Source organism: Pteropus vampyrus, unplaced genomic scaffold, assembly GCF_000151845.1.
Source record: "Pteropus vampyrus isolate Shadow unplaced genomic scaffold, Pvam_2.0 Scaffold6, whole genome shotgun sequence".
NCBI lineage: Eukaryota > Metazoa > Chordata > Mammalia > Chiroptera > Pteropodidae > Pteropus > Pteropus vampyrus.
Genome location: NW_011888787.1, coordinates 4614644 through 4632926, shown reverse-complemented (window position 1 = coordinate 4632926; position 18283 = coordinate 4614644). Strand labels below are relative to the sequence as shown.

Below are 18283 nucleotides of genomic sequence, written 5' to 3'. Positions count from 1 at the left end.
GCCAACATTACCCCAATACCAGAACCTAGTAAGGATAACACAAAAAAAGTAAACTACAGACCAATATCTCTGATGAATACAGATGCAAAAATCTTAAACAAAATATTAGCAAATCAAATAACAATACATTAAAAAGATTATATGTCATCATCAAGTGAGATTCATTCCAGGAGCACAAGGATGGTTCATCATACACAAATTGATCTATGTGATTCACCACATAAACAAAATGAAGGATAAAAATCATATGATCATATCAATAGATGCAAAACATTTGACAAGATACAGCATCCATTTATGATTAAAACAGTTAATAAAATGGGTATAGAAGGAAATTACCTCAACATAATAAAAGCCATATACTTAATGGTGAAAAACTTAAAGCTTTCCCTCTAATATTAGGAACGAGACAAGGATGCCCGCTTTCACTACTGTTATTCAATATAGTACTGGAAGTCCTAGCTAGAGCAATCAGGCAAGAGAAGGAAATAAAAGGCATCCAGATTGGGAATGAAGAAGTCAAATTGTCACTTTTTGCAGACAACATGATTGTTTACATAGAAAACTCTCAAGATTCCACCAAAAAACTATTAGAAACAATAAACAAATACAATAAAGTTGCAGGATACAAAATCAATGTACAAAAATCCATTGCATTCCTATATAGTAATTATGAAATTTCAGAAAAATGAAAAAAAAATACTTTTGCAATTGCAAAAAGACTATAATACCTAGGAATGAATTTAATAAAGAATATGAAGGACCTATACACTGAAAACTACAAGATACTGTTAATAGAAATTGAAGACAAAAGAAAGATATTCTATGTTCAGGAATTGGAAGAATCAGCAAAGTTAAAATGGCCACATTACCCAAAGCAATATACAGATTAAATGCAATCCCCATCAAAATTCCAATGGCATTTTAAAAAGAAATTGAGAAAAAAAATAATCAGATTTGTATAGAATCACAAAAGACCCCTAATAGCCAAAGCAATCCTGTGAAAAATGAACAAGGCCAGAGGTATCTGCCTGACATCACTGCCTGACATCAAAGTATAATACAAAGTGACTATAATTAAAACAGCATGGTATTGGTAGAAAAATAGACACCCAGACCAATAGAATAGAATTGAGAGCCCAGAAATAAACCCACATATATATGGGCAAATAATTTTTAACAAAGGAGCCAAAAACATTCAGTGGAGAAAAGAAAGCCTCTTCAATAAATGGTACAATTGTAAAGCCACATCCAAAAGAATGAAACTAGACTACTATCTGTCACAATACACCAAAATTAACTCGCAATGGATCAAAGACCTAAATATAAGACCTGGAACAATAAATTGCATAGAAGAAAACAGGTACTAAACTCAAGGACCTTGGTCTTAGAGAGGATTTTATGAATTTGACCTTGAAGGCAAGGGAAGTAAAAGCAAAAATGAAGGAATGGGCCTATATCAAACTAAAAAGCTTCTGCACAGCAAAAGAAACTGTCAGCAAAACAGAGGCAACCAACCAAATAGGAAAAAATATTAGCAAACAACACCACTGATAAGGGGCTAATATCCAAAATATATAAACCATACAGTTCAGCAACAAAAAATGAAAGAATCCAATTAAAAAATGGGCAGAAGACGTGAATAGACACTTCTCCCAAGAAGACATACAAACAGCCAACAGACATGAAAAGGTACTCAACTTTACTAGCTGTTAGGGATATGCAAATCAAACCACAATGAGATACCATTTCACACCTGTTAGAATAGCTATAATCAACAGGACAAGTAATAATAAGTGTTGAAGAGGTTGTGGGGAAAAAGGAACCCTCATACACTGCTGGTGGGAATGTAAATTGGTACAGCCACTATGGAAAACAGTTTGGAGGTTCTTCAAAATATTAAAAATAGAATTACCATGTGACCTAGCAGTCCTTCTTCTGGGTATTTGCCTCCCAAATTTGAAAATGTTTACCCGTAAAGATAGATGCACCTCAATGTTCATTGCAGGATTTATTCACCGTGGCCAATATATGGAAACTGAAGTATCCTTTGGTAGATGATTAGGTAAAGAAGATGTACATATATACAACGGAATATTACTCAGCCATAAAAAAAGTTGAAATACTGCTATTTGCCACAATATAAATGAATCTTGAGATTATCATGCTAAGTGAAATAAGTTGGGCAGAAAAAATTGAAAACCACATGATGTCACATATATGGGACATAAACTGAAAGCAACAAATGAACAAGACAAACAAACAAAAACTCATAGACACAGACAACAGGTTAATGGTTACCAGAGGAAAAAGGGGGAGGGAGGAGGTAGATAAGGGTAAAGAGGGTCAAATATATGGTGACAGAAGGAGATTTCACTTTGGGTGGTGAACACACAATACAATATACAGATGATATATTATTGAATTGTTCACTTGAAACCTGTATAATTTTATTAACCAGTGTCACCCCAACAAATTTCATAAAAATGTCAGAACTTTTCAAAGCCCCTATGGACATCTTATTTACTAGCCGTCCTTTTAAAGTTTTTGGTTAGTCTATCATTTGCCCCAACTGTTAATTATTGCCTCAGGGAGCTGCAAATTTAAAATATTTGCTGTAATTGTTTTTGATAAAGGCTACTTTCTGCCTCATGCATACCAAAGAGAAAGCTTTTTGTACCAAGTGAGCTCTGAGTCAGGTCGAAAACAGACTGACTGACTGTCTTGTAAGTGAGATCTTCCAGAGAACCACTAGACTGGTCAAATAATGACTACTCTTTGGAAATAAAGCTTTGAAAGTACTTCTAGTTCTGTTTTGCTCTGTCTCGTGGCCGCCAGGATGGATCAAGAATGCGGGCTGTTATTTTTTAAGGGTAACGCAGAGCTGAAGTGTGGGGAAGGGAAGAAAAAGTGAAGATAGTGTGAAGCTTGCTGTTCTTACAGATGTTCAGCCATTAAAAAAAAATATCCTCCAGTTTATGGCAAGCCTTTCATTAATTCCTATTTTTATTAGTATTTGCTTCATGATGAGGGTAAATTTTTGGAGCTACTTTGCCATTTTTGCTGATGTCACTGACTTTACTTTTTAGTTTTTTGGGTTTTTTTAAATTATAAAACTTACTGGGTAATAGGCAATACTAAACATTGACTAGTGTGAATTACTTTACCAACAAAAAATAAGCAAACCTATTTTATTATAAATCAGTAAGGATTTTTGTAGAGAGAGCAATGCTTAATCAGTTCTTTGGTATTAATAATTGTTAGAAAAATTAAAGTTTCTTGTAAGACTGTTGACTACTGAAGCTGTACTGTCTCTCACTCTCTCTCTTCTTCTTCCCTTCCCGTATTTTCGTTGAGTTTGAGGGAAAGAGAAAGTCCACTATTATACATTTTTTGAAAAAAATTATTAAAATTTTATTACCGAGAACATCTAAATTAAATTCTTGTCCAAAATTTATACTTCAGATACATGCCAGTAATAATGGAGAGTTATTGATTACTAAAGACTCAGTTTGCTTTTATTAATAATGTGTGTTTATTAGATGTGATAATGTATTGTTTTTCTTTTTGGATAGGTATATACTGTGAAGACACCAACAAAACTAAAAATTCAGCAAAGAGAAAACAAGAATGTACCCATTGAAGAAAGTAATAAAAAGAGAAAAATGTTCTTTGAGTTTGATATTAATTCGGATAGTTCAGAAACTACCGATCTTTTGGTAAAAATCTTGCAAATATTCATTATTATTTATCTGCTTTATTTCTTGATATATATGTCTAATATGTGTCCATAATATCATTGTGATACTGAAGAACTCTATTATAACAGAACTCTATGTGTTTGCAGCATTTTTAAGAAATTAGGGTTCGAATAATTTCTCTAAACTTTAGAAAACATGGTATTTTGAAATACTTGATATAAAATAGCTGATATATGAGATGACTAACCATATTACTTTCCAGCAGTGTTATAAGAGAGTTTTTACCACGTTTTCTTTCTTTTTTAAAAGAACAGTTAGGTGAATATTTTAAATCTTGCTGCAGCCAAATTTGTTATTCAGGGCCCTTCTTGATTTTGCTATTATACATGTTTCTTCATTTTATACCACTAATTAGTTGAAATCTATATCTAGGTATTGGTTGAGAACTATAATTTTTATCATTCTTAACAAGTTAATGTATTAAAGAAAGCATGTTTAAGGAAGACATTTCCCCTAGCAGTTAGTATGACTGATTACTTCCTACCATGAGTGTATTCACTCATTTTTTTTCTAAAGGCATAATAATACTTATTGAGAATAACTAAACTTATATTTATTTAATTTAAAAACAGATAAATCTCATCACATTAATGGAACAATGTACTAAAGATTCTTAATTAGAAAAGTCCAGTTAAAGCCATTTATTTCATTATTCCCACTCATAACTATGAGATCCTTTAAGCTTTTCTATTGCTTTGGGACACTCTATATTTTCATTTGTTCTAGAATAGTGAATAGTTGACATCTAAAACCCTAATTATTAAAGTTAACTTATAGAATCTCTACTCCAATACTTGTTTGTTTTATAGATAATGATTAACATTTTAGTGATTAAAACTATGAACCAGACAGTGTTGTAAGGACTTTACACAGGTTAATTCAGTTATTTCTTAAAACAATCTCATGCTCTAGAAGTATAGACAGTGTTGCTATTCTCGTTTTATAGATGAGGAAATTAAGTCACTCAAGTACCTTGCCCAAGATCACCTAGCTAGTAAGGAATGGAGCCAGAATGTGAGCACAGACAGTCTCCATAGCCTATGTAAGTTGTTGTACATAATAACTGCCAGCCAGTTCAAACTGAAGTCCAGATATATAAAAATGTAATGAGAATTAGTAGAAAGCATGAGCTCTGGAATTAGACATTAGAATTCCTTCTATTTTTGTAACAGTATGAATTTAGGCTAGTTTCTTAGCTGATTGGAGAGTCAGAATGACTCGTAATTTCATTTCTTTTTAAAAGGAACATCACAACTATACAACATAGTAAACATAGTATAGTCTTATATAATTGCACACAGTTGTTTAATTTGAAAAGGCAATTCACAGTGGATTTTATTGGTTATAGTTTAATTATCACTTGAAGTCATTAGTGATAAAAAATTTGAACTAGTAATAAAAAACCTCCCAAGAAAGAAGTTGTTGACCAGATGGCTTCATTGATGGATTCTACCTAACATTTAAAGACTTGAAACCGTTCTTCTCAAACTCTTCAAAAAAATTAAAGAGAGACTACTTCGTAACTCATTCTATGAGGCCAGCATTATATTGATACCGAAGCCAGATAAAGACGTTACATAAAAAGAAGGTTCAGACCATTATTCTTTATGAATGTAGATACAAAAATCCTCAACAAAATATTAGCAAATCAAGTCCAACAGCATGTTAAAAACATTATTCTCCATAACCAAGTGAGATTTAGCCAAGAGATGCCAAGGTGGTTCAACATAAGAAAGAAATCAGTGTAATACATTATATTAATAGAACGTAGGGGAAAAGGCCTTCGACAACATCCAAGGATCTTTCATGGTAAAAACTCTTATAAAGCTAGGAATAGAGAGAAACTTTCTGAACACAGTGAAGTGTACTTATGAAAACCCACAGCTAACATTGTACTCAGTGGTGAAAGACTGAAAACTTTTCCCCCACAAGGAAGCCTACTTTCACTGCTACTAGTCAACGTTGTACTGGAATGGTTAGCCAGAGCTATTAGGCTATTAGACAAAAACAAAAACGAAAAGAAAGAAGTGAAAGAAGGTAAGAAGGAGAGAAAGAAAAAAGGCATGCAAGTGGAAAAAAGAGGTGAAACTATCTCTAATTTGCAGATGATGCAATCCTATTTATACATGGACAATCACAAAGATTCCACAAGAAAACTACTAGAGCTAATAAGTGAATTCAACAACATTAGAAAGTATAAGATCAACACATGAAAGTTAGTTATGTTTCAATATGCCAGTAAAGAATAATCCAAAAAGGAAATTAAGAAAACAATTCCATTTATAGTAGCATCTAAAATACAAAAGCATACCTAGGAATAAATATAACCAAGGAAGTGAAAGACATACACGAAAACTAAAAACATTGCTGAAATAAATTAAAGAAGTCCTAAAGAAATGGAAAAAAAATTCTGTGTTCATGGATAGGAAGACTTATAATTTTTAAGATGCCAGTATTACCCTAAGCGGCCTACAGATTCAATACAATTCCTATCAAAATTCCAATAGCCTTTTTGGCAGAAATGGAAAACTTGATACTCAAATTTATATAGAATTACAAAGAGCTTCAAATGGCTAAAATGACTTTGAAAAGGAAGGATAATGTAGAAGGACTCAACAGTTCTGAACTTGGAAACTTACTACAAAGCTAGTAATTAAAACAGAGCATTACTGGCATAAGAACAGATAGAGACAGATGTGATAAAATAGAGATCCCAGAAATAAATCCTCATATAGTAGTCAATTGATTTTTGACAAGACTGCCAAGAGCATTTCATGGAAAGAACAGTTTGTGTGTTTTTTTTCAACAAATGGCGCTAGGAAAACTGGATGCAAAAGAATGAAGATTGGACTCTTACCTTACGCCATATACAAAAATTGACTCAAAGACTTAAATTTAAAAACCAAAACTATGAAATTCTTAGAGGAAAGTATTGGGGACATCTTCATGACATTGAATTTGGCAAGGACTTCATGGATATGACATCAAAAAAGCACAGGTAAAAAAAGAAAGATAATTGGACTGCATCAAAATTAAGAACTTTTGTGCATCAAAGGACACTATTAAGAAACTGAAATGATAAGCTAAAGGATGGGAGAAAATATTTGCAAATCATATATCTGACAAGAGATTAATACCAAGAATAGATAAGGAACTGACATAGCTCAATGACAAAAAACAAACCCAATTCAAAATAGCTACAGAATTGATTACACATTTCTCCAAAGAAGATATACAAATGGCCGATAAGCACATGAAAAGATGACTGCTATAGAGTTATAAGGATAGATACGGTTATTGGTCTAAATTGGGTTAATTTATTATTTTTGTATGGATAGTCAGTAATGAATGATTAGTTATTGTGCACTAAGTAAAAATTTAATGATCGTTTGCAACATGATTTTAAAATTATTTCTCTTTGCTAAACTGGTCAGTTGGTGCATACTCGTTCTGAATGTATCTGAAAAGGCAACTCTTTATGACTTACTGAATTCTGCTAAAATTTTAGAATTCATGAAAATCTGAACTTTTTCATCTATGAAGCCTCTGAAGTTTTTGTTAAATGTGACTTTAAAGAGCAGGAAAAGATAATGTGAACTGATTGCTCACCTGACTCAATTCGTGTAGCTTGTTCATTAAGAAAATGAATTCTGGAGCCAGCCTGTCTGAATTTGAATCTTGGTTTCACCTCTTACTAGCTGTATAATCTTGGGCAAGTTACTTAATATTTGTGTGTCTCAGTTCTTCACCTTTAAAATGGGAATAATAGTATATATCACAAAATTGTTAAGATAAAAATAATTAAAATATGCAAAGTGCTTAAAACAGTGCTCGACATAAAGAACTAAATAAGTGTTAGCTATTTCTATTTGAGAGAATTACAATACTCATAAGTTGATAATTGACATTTTAATTTTCATGAGATTATAAATCGTTACAGGGCTTAAATGTGAGTTTGAGTAAGTAAGCCGAGGAAAAGGGGAATAAAGTGGTAATATAAAGACTCTGAAAGTGAAATAGAAATCAATAGAAAAATACTATTTATACACATGTTTTATTTCACATAACCTTTCAGGAATATAGTTAATAGAATCAAAATCTAGGTCTTTGGCAGATTGAGGATAATATAGTCCTCATTCTATAGTCTTCTTTCTTTGGTCTGCTTTCTCCTCTCTCCTCCTCTTCCCTCCTCTTCCTCATATATGATATGTAGACAGAATTTTAATAATATTAATGATGGCAGCCCCCAAATTATATTTTTGTATTTTTCTTTAAGAGTATGGTTTCGGAGGAAGAAACATTGAGAAAACTACACAAGAATAGTAATTCACCAACGTCTCATCTTTGTGGTAGAACACCTAAAAAGGTAGCTTTTAAATTTTATTTTAGAAAACAAATTTCAAAAGCTGGACTTTATTTTTTCATTAAACATATTATGATTTTATTTTATTTTGTATTCAGACCCATTCATCTCTAACAACCCCTGGATCTGAGCTGAAGTTTGGAGCTATGAGGAAAATACAAGAGGATCGTTGGGCTGTAATTGCTAAAATGGATAGGAAAAAAAAGCTAAAGGAAGCAGAGAAGTTATTTGTTTAATTTCAGAAAAATCATTATGATTAAGGAGCCTAATAATATAAAATTTTTAGTTAATTTTTTCTTATTTTCTCAAGAGCCAAACTTCTAAAATTGAGACCTTTTTTTGATATTTGCATGATTATTTATGTTTTTTCATATTTTTATATTTTGGCTTAAATGTGAAATAACTACATGTTATCTGAAAACTTGTATTCAGATAATTAGATGACTATATTTTGTTCTTACTTTTTCTTGTATTCAGGAAAACTGTTTTGGCTGTTTTCAAGCTTGTGAAGTTAGCCATTGGATGCTAAGAACTGACTATTGAGATTTACTCTATTATTTACTATTAAAATATTTTGAATGCAAATAAATGCTTCTCCTTCATTCTGTGAGGTCATCTGGATAGCTAATCATTAACATTTGGATAATATTATTTTTTAAATCTTGAGGTCATTTTAGTCAAGTTTCACAGTTCTGAAGCAGTTTTACCTATTTATAAAATCGACAAATGGATTTTAGTTGCAAAAAAAAGGGCTATACCAGTATAACTTCCTAAATTACTTCATTTATTCAGCATTCATTAAGCAAATATTTATGGAGTGTCTACCGAGAGTAAAGCACAGTTCTGGATACCAGGCGTATAACAGTGACAAAACAAAAATAAACCCTCTGTTCTTTTAGAGCTTACATTTTAGTGAGGAAATAGATAACAAAAATAAATAAGCAAAACATACTGCATTATTAGTTAATGATAATTGCTAAGGAGAAATAAAACAGGGAAGAATAAGTATTAGGAAGTATGAAAGGGTTTGAAATTTTGTGTAGGGTGTCCGCTGAAATGACAGTTGAATAATAATCCTGTGGCCATCTAGGGGAAAACATATCTGTCAAAAGAAATAGAAAGTACAAAGGCCCAGAGGCGAGAGTGTGCCTAGTACATCTGGGAAGCAACAAGGAGGCCAGTGTAGCTGGAGGATAGTGAACAAAAGGGAGAGTAGAAGGAGAAAAGATGTGATAGTTAACAGGATGGGGAGTTTGGGTGGGCAGATTTTGTGATGCTTGTAGACCACTAAGAACTTTGACTTTGAATAAGATGTGAAATTAGTAGATTTTTTTTTGAGCAAAAATGAGCTCTGACTCTTAACATAAGGATCTTTCTGACTACTATGTTTAGAACAGGTTATGAGGAGACAAAAGGCTAAAACAGAAAACAGGTTATTTTAATAATGCATATGAGAGATGGTAGTGGCTTGAACGAGGGGAAGAGCAGCAGGGAGTAAAGTGGCCAACTTGTGGATCTATTTTGAAGATTAAATATTGGATGTGATAAGAAAGAAAGGACAAAGGATAACTTGAATATTTTTTGCTTGAGCAATGTAGTTTTGGACTTGTTAGGCTTGGAACTGCTTACCAACTCATCTAAATAGAGTTGGTAAGTTGGCTTACAGACAGATCCACAGGGTAGTGATATAAATTTGGGAGACAACAGCATATTTAAATCTATCAGATTGGGTGAGACCATATATAACCATGGGAGTAACATTACCTAGAAAAGAGAAGAAATAAAAGAAATGGGAAAGAACCATCAAAGGATTAGCCAGAAAGTGAAGCCAAGCAAGAAAGCATTTCAAAGGAGAGGGAGTGATAAATTGTGTTAAATATTGTGCAGAGGTAAAGTAAAATTGATGAATGTGTTATTAATGTTGGAAGTCTTTGGTGGTCTTAACAATGAGAATTTCAGTGAAGGAGAATTTGATTGGAAGGAACAATTAAGAAGATTACGAGAGGAAAGTGGAGACAGCGTCTCCATCAAGACTCAGAAAGTTATACTTCAAAGGAAAGAGAATAAAGGGGCAGTTACTAGAAATGGAAGTGGGTCAAGAGAAGATATTTAAATTTTTTGTATCTTTATTACAGTTGACATACAATATTATTTTAGTTTTTGGTGTACAACATAGTGATTAGACATTTATATAATTTATGAACTGACCACTCTAATAAATCTAGTACCCATATGACACCATAGTTATTACAATATTATTGACTATATTCCCTATGCTGTCCTTTATGTCCCCGTGACTATTTTATAACTGGCAATTTGTACTTAATCCTTTCCCATTTTCACCCATCTTCCACTCCCCTTCTGTCTGGCAACCATCGATTTTGTTCTCTATGAGTTTCTGTTTTGTTTGTTTATTTGTTTTATTTTTTAGATTTCATATGTAAATGAAATCATATGGTATTTTTCTTTGTCGGACTTATTTTACTTAGCATAATACCCTCTGGGTCCATCTATGTTATCGCAAATGGCAAGATTTCATTCTCTTATGGCTGAGTAATATTCCGTTGTCTATATGTACTACATGGAAAAGATTCCTTTTTTAAAGATCTAAGAATTAATAGCATATTAAAATAATTAGGGAAAGATTCAGGTTAGGGTAAAAATGGTTATGCAGGAGAGAATGGGAAGATTTTTTTTTTATAGAATGCCCTGTAATAGGCAATAGGGACAGACTCTTGTAGAAAATTAAAGTGCTAAGTTTTAGCTAGGAGAACAGACAGTTCCATAGAGACAGAAGAAAAAGAATACTATATGGCACAAGATGATGGTAAGTGAATGGGAATTTGTAGAAGTTTTGGTTTCATAGCTTCAATTTTCTTAGTAGAGGGAAAAATGTTGAAGGTCGTGGAAAGAGTAGGTATGAAAGATTCATCTAATAAAGTAGGAAAGTGAATGGGAATGGACTTTTTTTTTATAAAAACAACTGACAAATGGATACAAATGGTTTTAGAGTTGTCTATAATAATTTTGGTGTAGGGGGTGGCTCCATAGTACAATGGTTAGCATGTCTGCTTTGCAAGCAGAAGTTCCTGGGTTTGCGCCCCACGTAGAGCCATGGACCATACTCTGGGTGCGCTAGGCCCCGGGTGCGCCAGGCCCTGGGTGCGCCAGGCCCCTGAGTTCACGCTGCAAGTGTGTGGGAGAGGACACCATGGGTCAGGGGTGGAAGTGGTGGGGATTAAAGTGGGGGGAAATAAACAATTTTGGTGTAGTGGAATTCTAATTCCCTTATGGTCGGTAATTGTGTTTGTAAGAAAAATTAGCCAAGAAAAAATGAAAACGCAGAAGTTAGACATTATAGAAATTATTTTTCTCCTTCAATTTGTATGCCTCTGATAACTGGATGTGGTCTTGAGAGTTCTAGCTCCTGATGTCTTAATCGAAACTTTATAATTAATCGCCTGAGCAAGTATTTTTTTGGAAGATTATTATTAGTCTTGATAATATGATATTTCACATACGAAATTATATATTTTCAAACATTTTAAAATTAAAAAGACTATTGTATTAATTAAGGTAGCGCTAGGTTCCCTGGCTAATCATTCATCAACTTTTCACTCTATCTATAGTCCAACATAAACGTTCCTATTTAGTGAGCAGCATTCCTCCAGACAGTGACTCAGGAACCCTGGCTCTTTCCATTTTCTAGATCTGCCGTCTTCAATCACTGGCTTGCAAGGTTGCTGCAAAGAGGAAAACACAGTGGAGGATCCATGTGAGAAGTGTTTAGTGATCCAGATCTGAAATAGATATACATCATGTCCGCCCACATTTCATTTTCTGGAACCAAGTCATATGACCATACCTAACTTCAAGATAGATCGTGACCCATTTCTAGTTATTTCTCAGATTATCAGGGAAAAGGGTCAGGTGAACAACTAGCCAGTCTGTCACAATTAGTTTACATTCTTTAAAATTTCAAATATTGTTCCTCTTGTTAGAATAAGATGAGTTAGTTAAGAGTCTTAGGTTTTAAGAGACTACTGCTTGCTGTCACAGCCCACATTTAGGCTGGTAGGAAACTCTGCCCTTTAGTCATTCTTTGAAGGAGAGACTTAATCTGCTTGACAGGTATAGGGGACCCAGGCTTCTCTCTTTTTTCTTGGGTGTGGAGCTTCCTGCAGGGGCATGTGATCTGCTCCATGCTGTTTTACACAGCAAGCTTTGCCCCTGCAGATGGAAGGGTGGTCCTCTAGCAAGGGGATTAATTTAATTCAGGAGAGTATCAGCAAATCCCAATATTTTGATGAACAGGCTGAATGTTTTGAGAAGGAAACAGCAGAATTAGAGGGCACTAAATAACATGCTAATATTGAACCTCTGATGTGTCTTTGGTGGTGCTATTCTGGACAGTTGCCTCATAGGAAGTTTCACTTGGTCATTTTAGCATATGGTAGCCTTGTTTATACATGAATTATCATTTTTATAGAAATACGCTGCAGGTTCTAGGTCTTAAGTGAATGCTGTATAAGCTTTGTCTGAAGCAAAGGTGAGCACCTCAGTGTGTCTGCAGTCCATAGGCTCCAGATGGGGAGTGGGTGAGGGGAGGACAAAATGGGTAAAAGGGGCCAAATGTGTGGTGACAGATGGAAACTAGACTCTTGGTGGTAAGTACAGTATAGTGTATACAGATACTGCATTATAATGTACATCTGAAACTTACATACTGTAATTCACCAATGTTATCTCAATTAAAAAAAGGACAAGAAAAAAGCAAAGCGAAAGAAATAGCAATATAAAAAATAAGATGAAGAGTAGTGAGGGAAACCAGACTGTGGACTCTTCATGTAGGATATTGTGTGTTATGTTGCAAAGCTTGGACTTTTTTGGTATGGAAAATGAAATAGACTTTAAGCAAGGAAAATAAGACTTTATTATTTAAAATAAGGTATTTTAAAATTTAAATTTTATAAAATGATATAAAGTATAAGATCTCCAAACTCTATCATTTTCCCTCCAATTGTAAAAGACTTTTGTTTTAGAAAGATTATTTAAGGTGAATCAGTACAAGGTGCAGGCTATTGTAGCTATTGAAGTAGTCCAGGTAATGAGAAAATTTTCTTAGACTGAAAATTTAAGTTCCAAACTTTTCGATTAGATCTAATACCTAACCTAAGAAAAATATCCATAACTTTATCACTCTGCTCCTAAAATGTCTCCTAATTCATGTTAATGTAACAATTGATGATGTCAAAGAGCTAGTTGCTTTGGTTGATATAAAGGTTAGAAATAAATTATTCATAATCCAGGCAACCTGAATTCAGTATAATTAATAGTCCACAGGCTTTAGTAGTACATCAAGAACCTTAATCAGGGCAGGTCACCTGTGGGTTAGAAATAGGAAATGACAGATAAATTTAACATTATTTCAGTTATGAAATCATAGAGTTTAGAGCTGGAAGGAACTGAACAGATGAATTTAATTTCAAAAGATCAGTAATTTGAGGCCTATAAAAGCAATCAAATTGAAAAAAGTTTTAAAAAATGACCTCATTTCTGTATGCATATACATAATTTATATCAATGCATAAATATAATCTTATAAAATCTTAGTGTTCTTTTTTTTTCTTTCTACTTTCTCCCTTACACTCTTCCCCATCTCTGCACACATCAGGGTTCTTCTCTGCCAAATTCCCCTCTCCTAGGTAACCTTTGAGAAGAACCTGGGGTGTGTCCTTATCTATTTCTATACATGGCAGGTAGATACACTAAATAATGTTTTTAGTTAGTTATATTTTTGCATATGCATGCACATGCACAGAATGTTCTGGTCACAGTTAATTTACATAAAAAGAGGTAATATGTATACCTTTCAGAATCTTGCTTTACTCACGCAGTATCTCACAAAAATCTATAAAACATGATATAGTTCCAATTCCTTTTAAATGGCTATGTAATGTTTCATGGATGTACCATAATTTAGCTATTTATCTATTGGAGTGTGATAGAAACTTTTAATCACCTATATCCAGTTCTCTCTTTCAAGGCTCATGAGAAGATTACACTTCCTGTCCCACCTTGGTGAGGCTATGTGATAAGTTCTGGCCAATGGCTTTTAGATAGAAGTGATATGCATTAATTACTCCTGTGCCAGAGTATTTGCTTAAAAGCGTGAGGCCCTCTATCAAACTCTTCCTCCTGCTGTAGCAATTTGTGATGTTACAGATGATGAAACCTCTGTCATTTTAGGTCTGTGAGTGAGAATTACATGGAATAAAGTTCCTCCATGAACGTGCCATGGTTATGCAGTATGAATAAGAAATAAGTCTTTGTGGTGTTAAGCCTTTGAGAGTTTGGAGTTGTTTGTTACGGTTGCCATAACCTATCTTAACTGATATAATGAGAATTCTCTTTCTTTACAGTTTTCTGCACTATGAACAATGCTAATTTTAGTGCTTTTATTTCTATAGGATAAATTACTAATTTTGGAATTTGTAGGCCTATAGATATACACTAAGAATTTCGATAAATGTTGCTTAGGAGTGATAGCAAAATATGTAATCATTGGTATGGAAATATATAAAATGTATAAATCAGTATTTAAATGAAACTTAAAAATATGTTTTATGATAAAAATATATTCTACAAACTAAACATTTTCTTATAAAACTGTTAAGCAAGTGATATAAACTGTAGGGTACATCATTTAATTATTTTAATAATTTCCAAATTTTTTAATTTTTAAAAAGTATTACTATTATTTGCTTGATGTGGCTATCTGTGGTTAAAATAAGCCTCTGTCTGAACTATGAATTGTGAAAGTAAAATGCATTAATTTTTTTCCAATGGCTTTCTCAGTAAATCAATAATCATTAAATGACCTAGTCTCAATAAGTAGAGAATTTCTCTTTTCATCAACAATATTGTTCATAGTGCTGAATCTTTTCTCAACTTATATGAAATTAACAGCTATTAAATTAAAAGTTCTCTAGCCCTTGTAGTAGTATCTGAGATTTTTATATATTCTGTTTATCAGCTAAATCACAAATATAAATTATTGGATTATCATGTTTAATTAACTCAAAATGAATTCAGGCCAGACCACAGGTATGATGTGTCAGTTAAAAGTTTGAGGTTTGTTTGGCTGACTGAGTTTGGAATCCTAGCTTTGTGATTCAAGTTCTGAATAACCTCTGTGGCTCAGTAAAAAGATGATGACTATAACTAGAGAAAACAAGTTAATAGACATTTTGAAAGGTCTAGCACAAAGCAAGTGCTAAAACTCGTTAGTTTTCATTTTTATTAATAAAGTCAGTGTTATGAATTTCCATGGTAGGTGGGCTTTCAGTGAGTTTTAATGAATTTAATGACTTACTATGTGAAAATTCAACAAGGCCAGTTAAAAAAGAGGACCTGTATTCTAGGTCTCTAGCCCCAAATTGGCCCTGTGGACTCTCCATTCTCAGAAGCCTCCTTCCTGTCCTGGGAGTACCTGAAATGTCAACAGAACCCATACTGCCAGACTGGTGCTTGCAATAGTCTTTATTATTACCTACATACTTCTCTCAGGTTCTTTGCAAATTATTTAACTTGGAGGCTGCTGTTTCTACAAATGGACACATGTGGGCTATCCCAGGGCAACTCTGGCCAGTAATAGGAGGCCACAGTCTATGAAAGGCCAGATTGGTGTGGAGTATTGGTCTACTGGTTCCAGCTCCACTGATTAAGTGCTCTCTGCTTTGCTGAGGTCTGCGTCTGTATTGAAGGACTCAGGGAATGGTGTCTAGTGCATGGGAACCGAGGTGGATGGACCCAAGGATGGCCCTCTGGTAGTACTCATCTGTGGCACCTAGGGTCTAGAAAGGGAAATGAATGTGGCATGCTAGTTCCAGTAGCATTTTGTGGATTCCTTAGGATTTCTGTGTAGATGATCATATCATCTACGGATTAAGACTTTTTTACTTCTTCCTTTTCAATCTGTATGCTTTTTATTTCTTTTTTTCTTGCCTTATTGCATGGGCTAGTACTTCCAGTACAATACTGTATACAAATGGTGAGAGTGGGCATTCTCGCCTTTCCCCAATTATTTCACCATAAATATATTAGATATCTTTTATCAGGTTGAAAGAAGTTCATTCTATTACTAAGTTGCTTGAAATTTTATCAGGAATGAATGTTGAATTTCTCAGGCTTTTCTGCATATTTTGAAATGATCATATAGTATTTCATTTCTAGTCTGTTAACATGAATTACATTAATTTTTGAATGTTAAATCAACTTTTCATTCCTGAGATAAACCCCAGTTAGTCTTAATAAATGATTCTTTTTATATACTATTGGATTCTATTTGCTAAAATTTTTGTGAATAATTTTTGCACCTATGTTTTTGAGAGATGTTAGTGTCTAGGTTTTTTTTTTTTTTTTTTGGTACATGTTTTTGTTTGAGTTGCCTCAAGATAATGCTGGCCTTATAACATGAGTAGAGTAGTGTTCCCTCATTCTCAATTTTTACAAAGAGTTTGTGTCAAATTGATATTATTTCTTTCTTAAATATTTGATAGAATTCACCAGTGAAATCATCTGAGAGGGGAGTTTTCTTTGAAGTAATATACTTAATTATAAAATCAATTTATTTGATAAATATTTTGTTATTTAGAGTTTTTATTTCTCCTTGAGCCAGTTTGGGTAATTTGTGTCCTTCATGAAATGTGTCTTTTACTTTTAAGTGTATTGCCAATAAAATTGTTTATTATATTCTCTTATTATTTTAATGTTTATAGAATCTGTAGTGAGGGCTCTTTTTCATTCTTGATTTGGTGATTTGTGTCTCTCTTGATTGGTTTACTTAGAGGTTTGTGTATTTTATTGATCTTTTCCAGTAAAACTTTTGGTTTTTTTGACTTTTTTTATTGATTTTTATCTGTTTTCTATTTCTTTGATTTGTGTTCTCATTTATTTTTTCTTTATTTTGCTTAACTTGGGTTTAATATGCTTTTCTTTTATGGTAGAAGCATAAATAATTGATTTTAGATGTCTCTTGTTTTCTAGTATATACATTTAAGGCTATAAATTTTTCTCTAAGCACTACATTAGCTGCATCCCACAAATTTTCGATATGTTGTGTTTTCATTTATGTTCAGTTTTAAATAATTTCTGATTTCCCTTGTGATTTTTTTTTGAACCATTAAATGTTAAAAGCATGTTATTTAATTTCCAAATATTTGGAGATTTTCCAGATATCTTCTGTTGTTGATATTTAGTTTGATTCTGTTTTGGTCAGAACCTATACTCAGTATCATTAAACTCTTTTTAAATTTTTTAACACTTGTTTTATTACCCAGAATATAGTCTATCTTGGTGAATGTCTCATGTGCACTCATGTGCTTTCGTAAGAATGTATATTCTACTATTGGTGGGTGGAATGTTCTATATATGTCCATTAGTGTAAGTTAGTTTTCTATACCCTTCCTGATATTCTGTGTACTTATTTCAATTATTGAGAGAAAAGTGTTGAAATTTTCAACTATAATTGTAGAGTACCTATTTCTCTTTTTAACTGATCAGTTTTATATATTTTGAAGTTTATTTTTAGATGCATACACATTTACAATTGCTTTTTTGTTCTTGATAAATTTGCCCCTTTATCATTATAAAATGTCCTTTATTTATAGAATATATATTGCTCTGAAGTTTACTTTGACATTAATATAGCCACTACAGCTTTCTTTTAATCAATACTTGCATATATATTTTTCCACCCTTTTTTCATTCTATCTGTGTCTCTATATGTCAAATGGGTTACTTGTAGACAGAATATGATCAGTCTTGATTTTTAAAATCTGATCATTTTTGCTTTATAATTTGAATGTTTGAACAATTTACATTTAATGTAATTATTGATATCGTTAAGTTTAAGTTTACCATCTTGCCATTTGTTTTTTGTTTCATCTGTCCTTTGTTCCTTTTTTTCTCTGTTTTTATTTTATTTTGGATTACTTTAATATTTGCATGAATTCATTTTATCTTCACCATTGGATTTTTAAAAATAGACTTCATTTTTGAGAAGTTTTAAATTTACAACAAAATTGAGCGGAAAGTACAGAGATTTCCTATAAATACGTGCTCCTACACGTGCATAGCCTCCCTTCCTATTAACTTC

General features: G+C 32.8%; 1 protein-coding gene across 2 annotated transcripts in view; it reads left to right on the top strand.

Moving 5' to 3' along the window:
• The window catches only part of SYCP1 (synaptonemal complex protein 1), a 70735-nt gene extending 62026 nt beyond the window's left edge, over positions 1 to 8709 (top strand). For both annotated transcript variants that reach the window (XM_011366633.1, XM_011366625.1), the window contains 3 exons: positions 3576 to 3719; positions 8038 to 8127; positions 8223 to 8709. In XM_011366633.1, coding sequence (XP_011364935.1) covers positions 3576 to 3719; positions 8038 to 8127; positions 8223 to 8360 — 372 coding nt within the window. In that variant the 3' untranslated portion in view covers positions 8361 to 8709. The remainder of the gene's footprint in view (positions 1 to 3575; positions 3720 to 8037; positions 8128 to 8222) is intronic.
• Positions 8710 to 18283: the final 9574 nt, after the last annotated feature.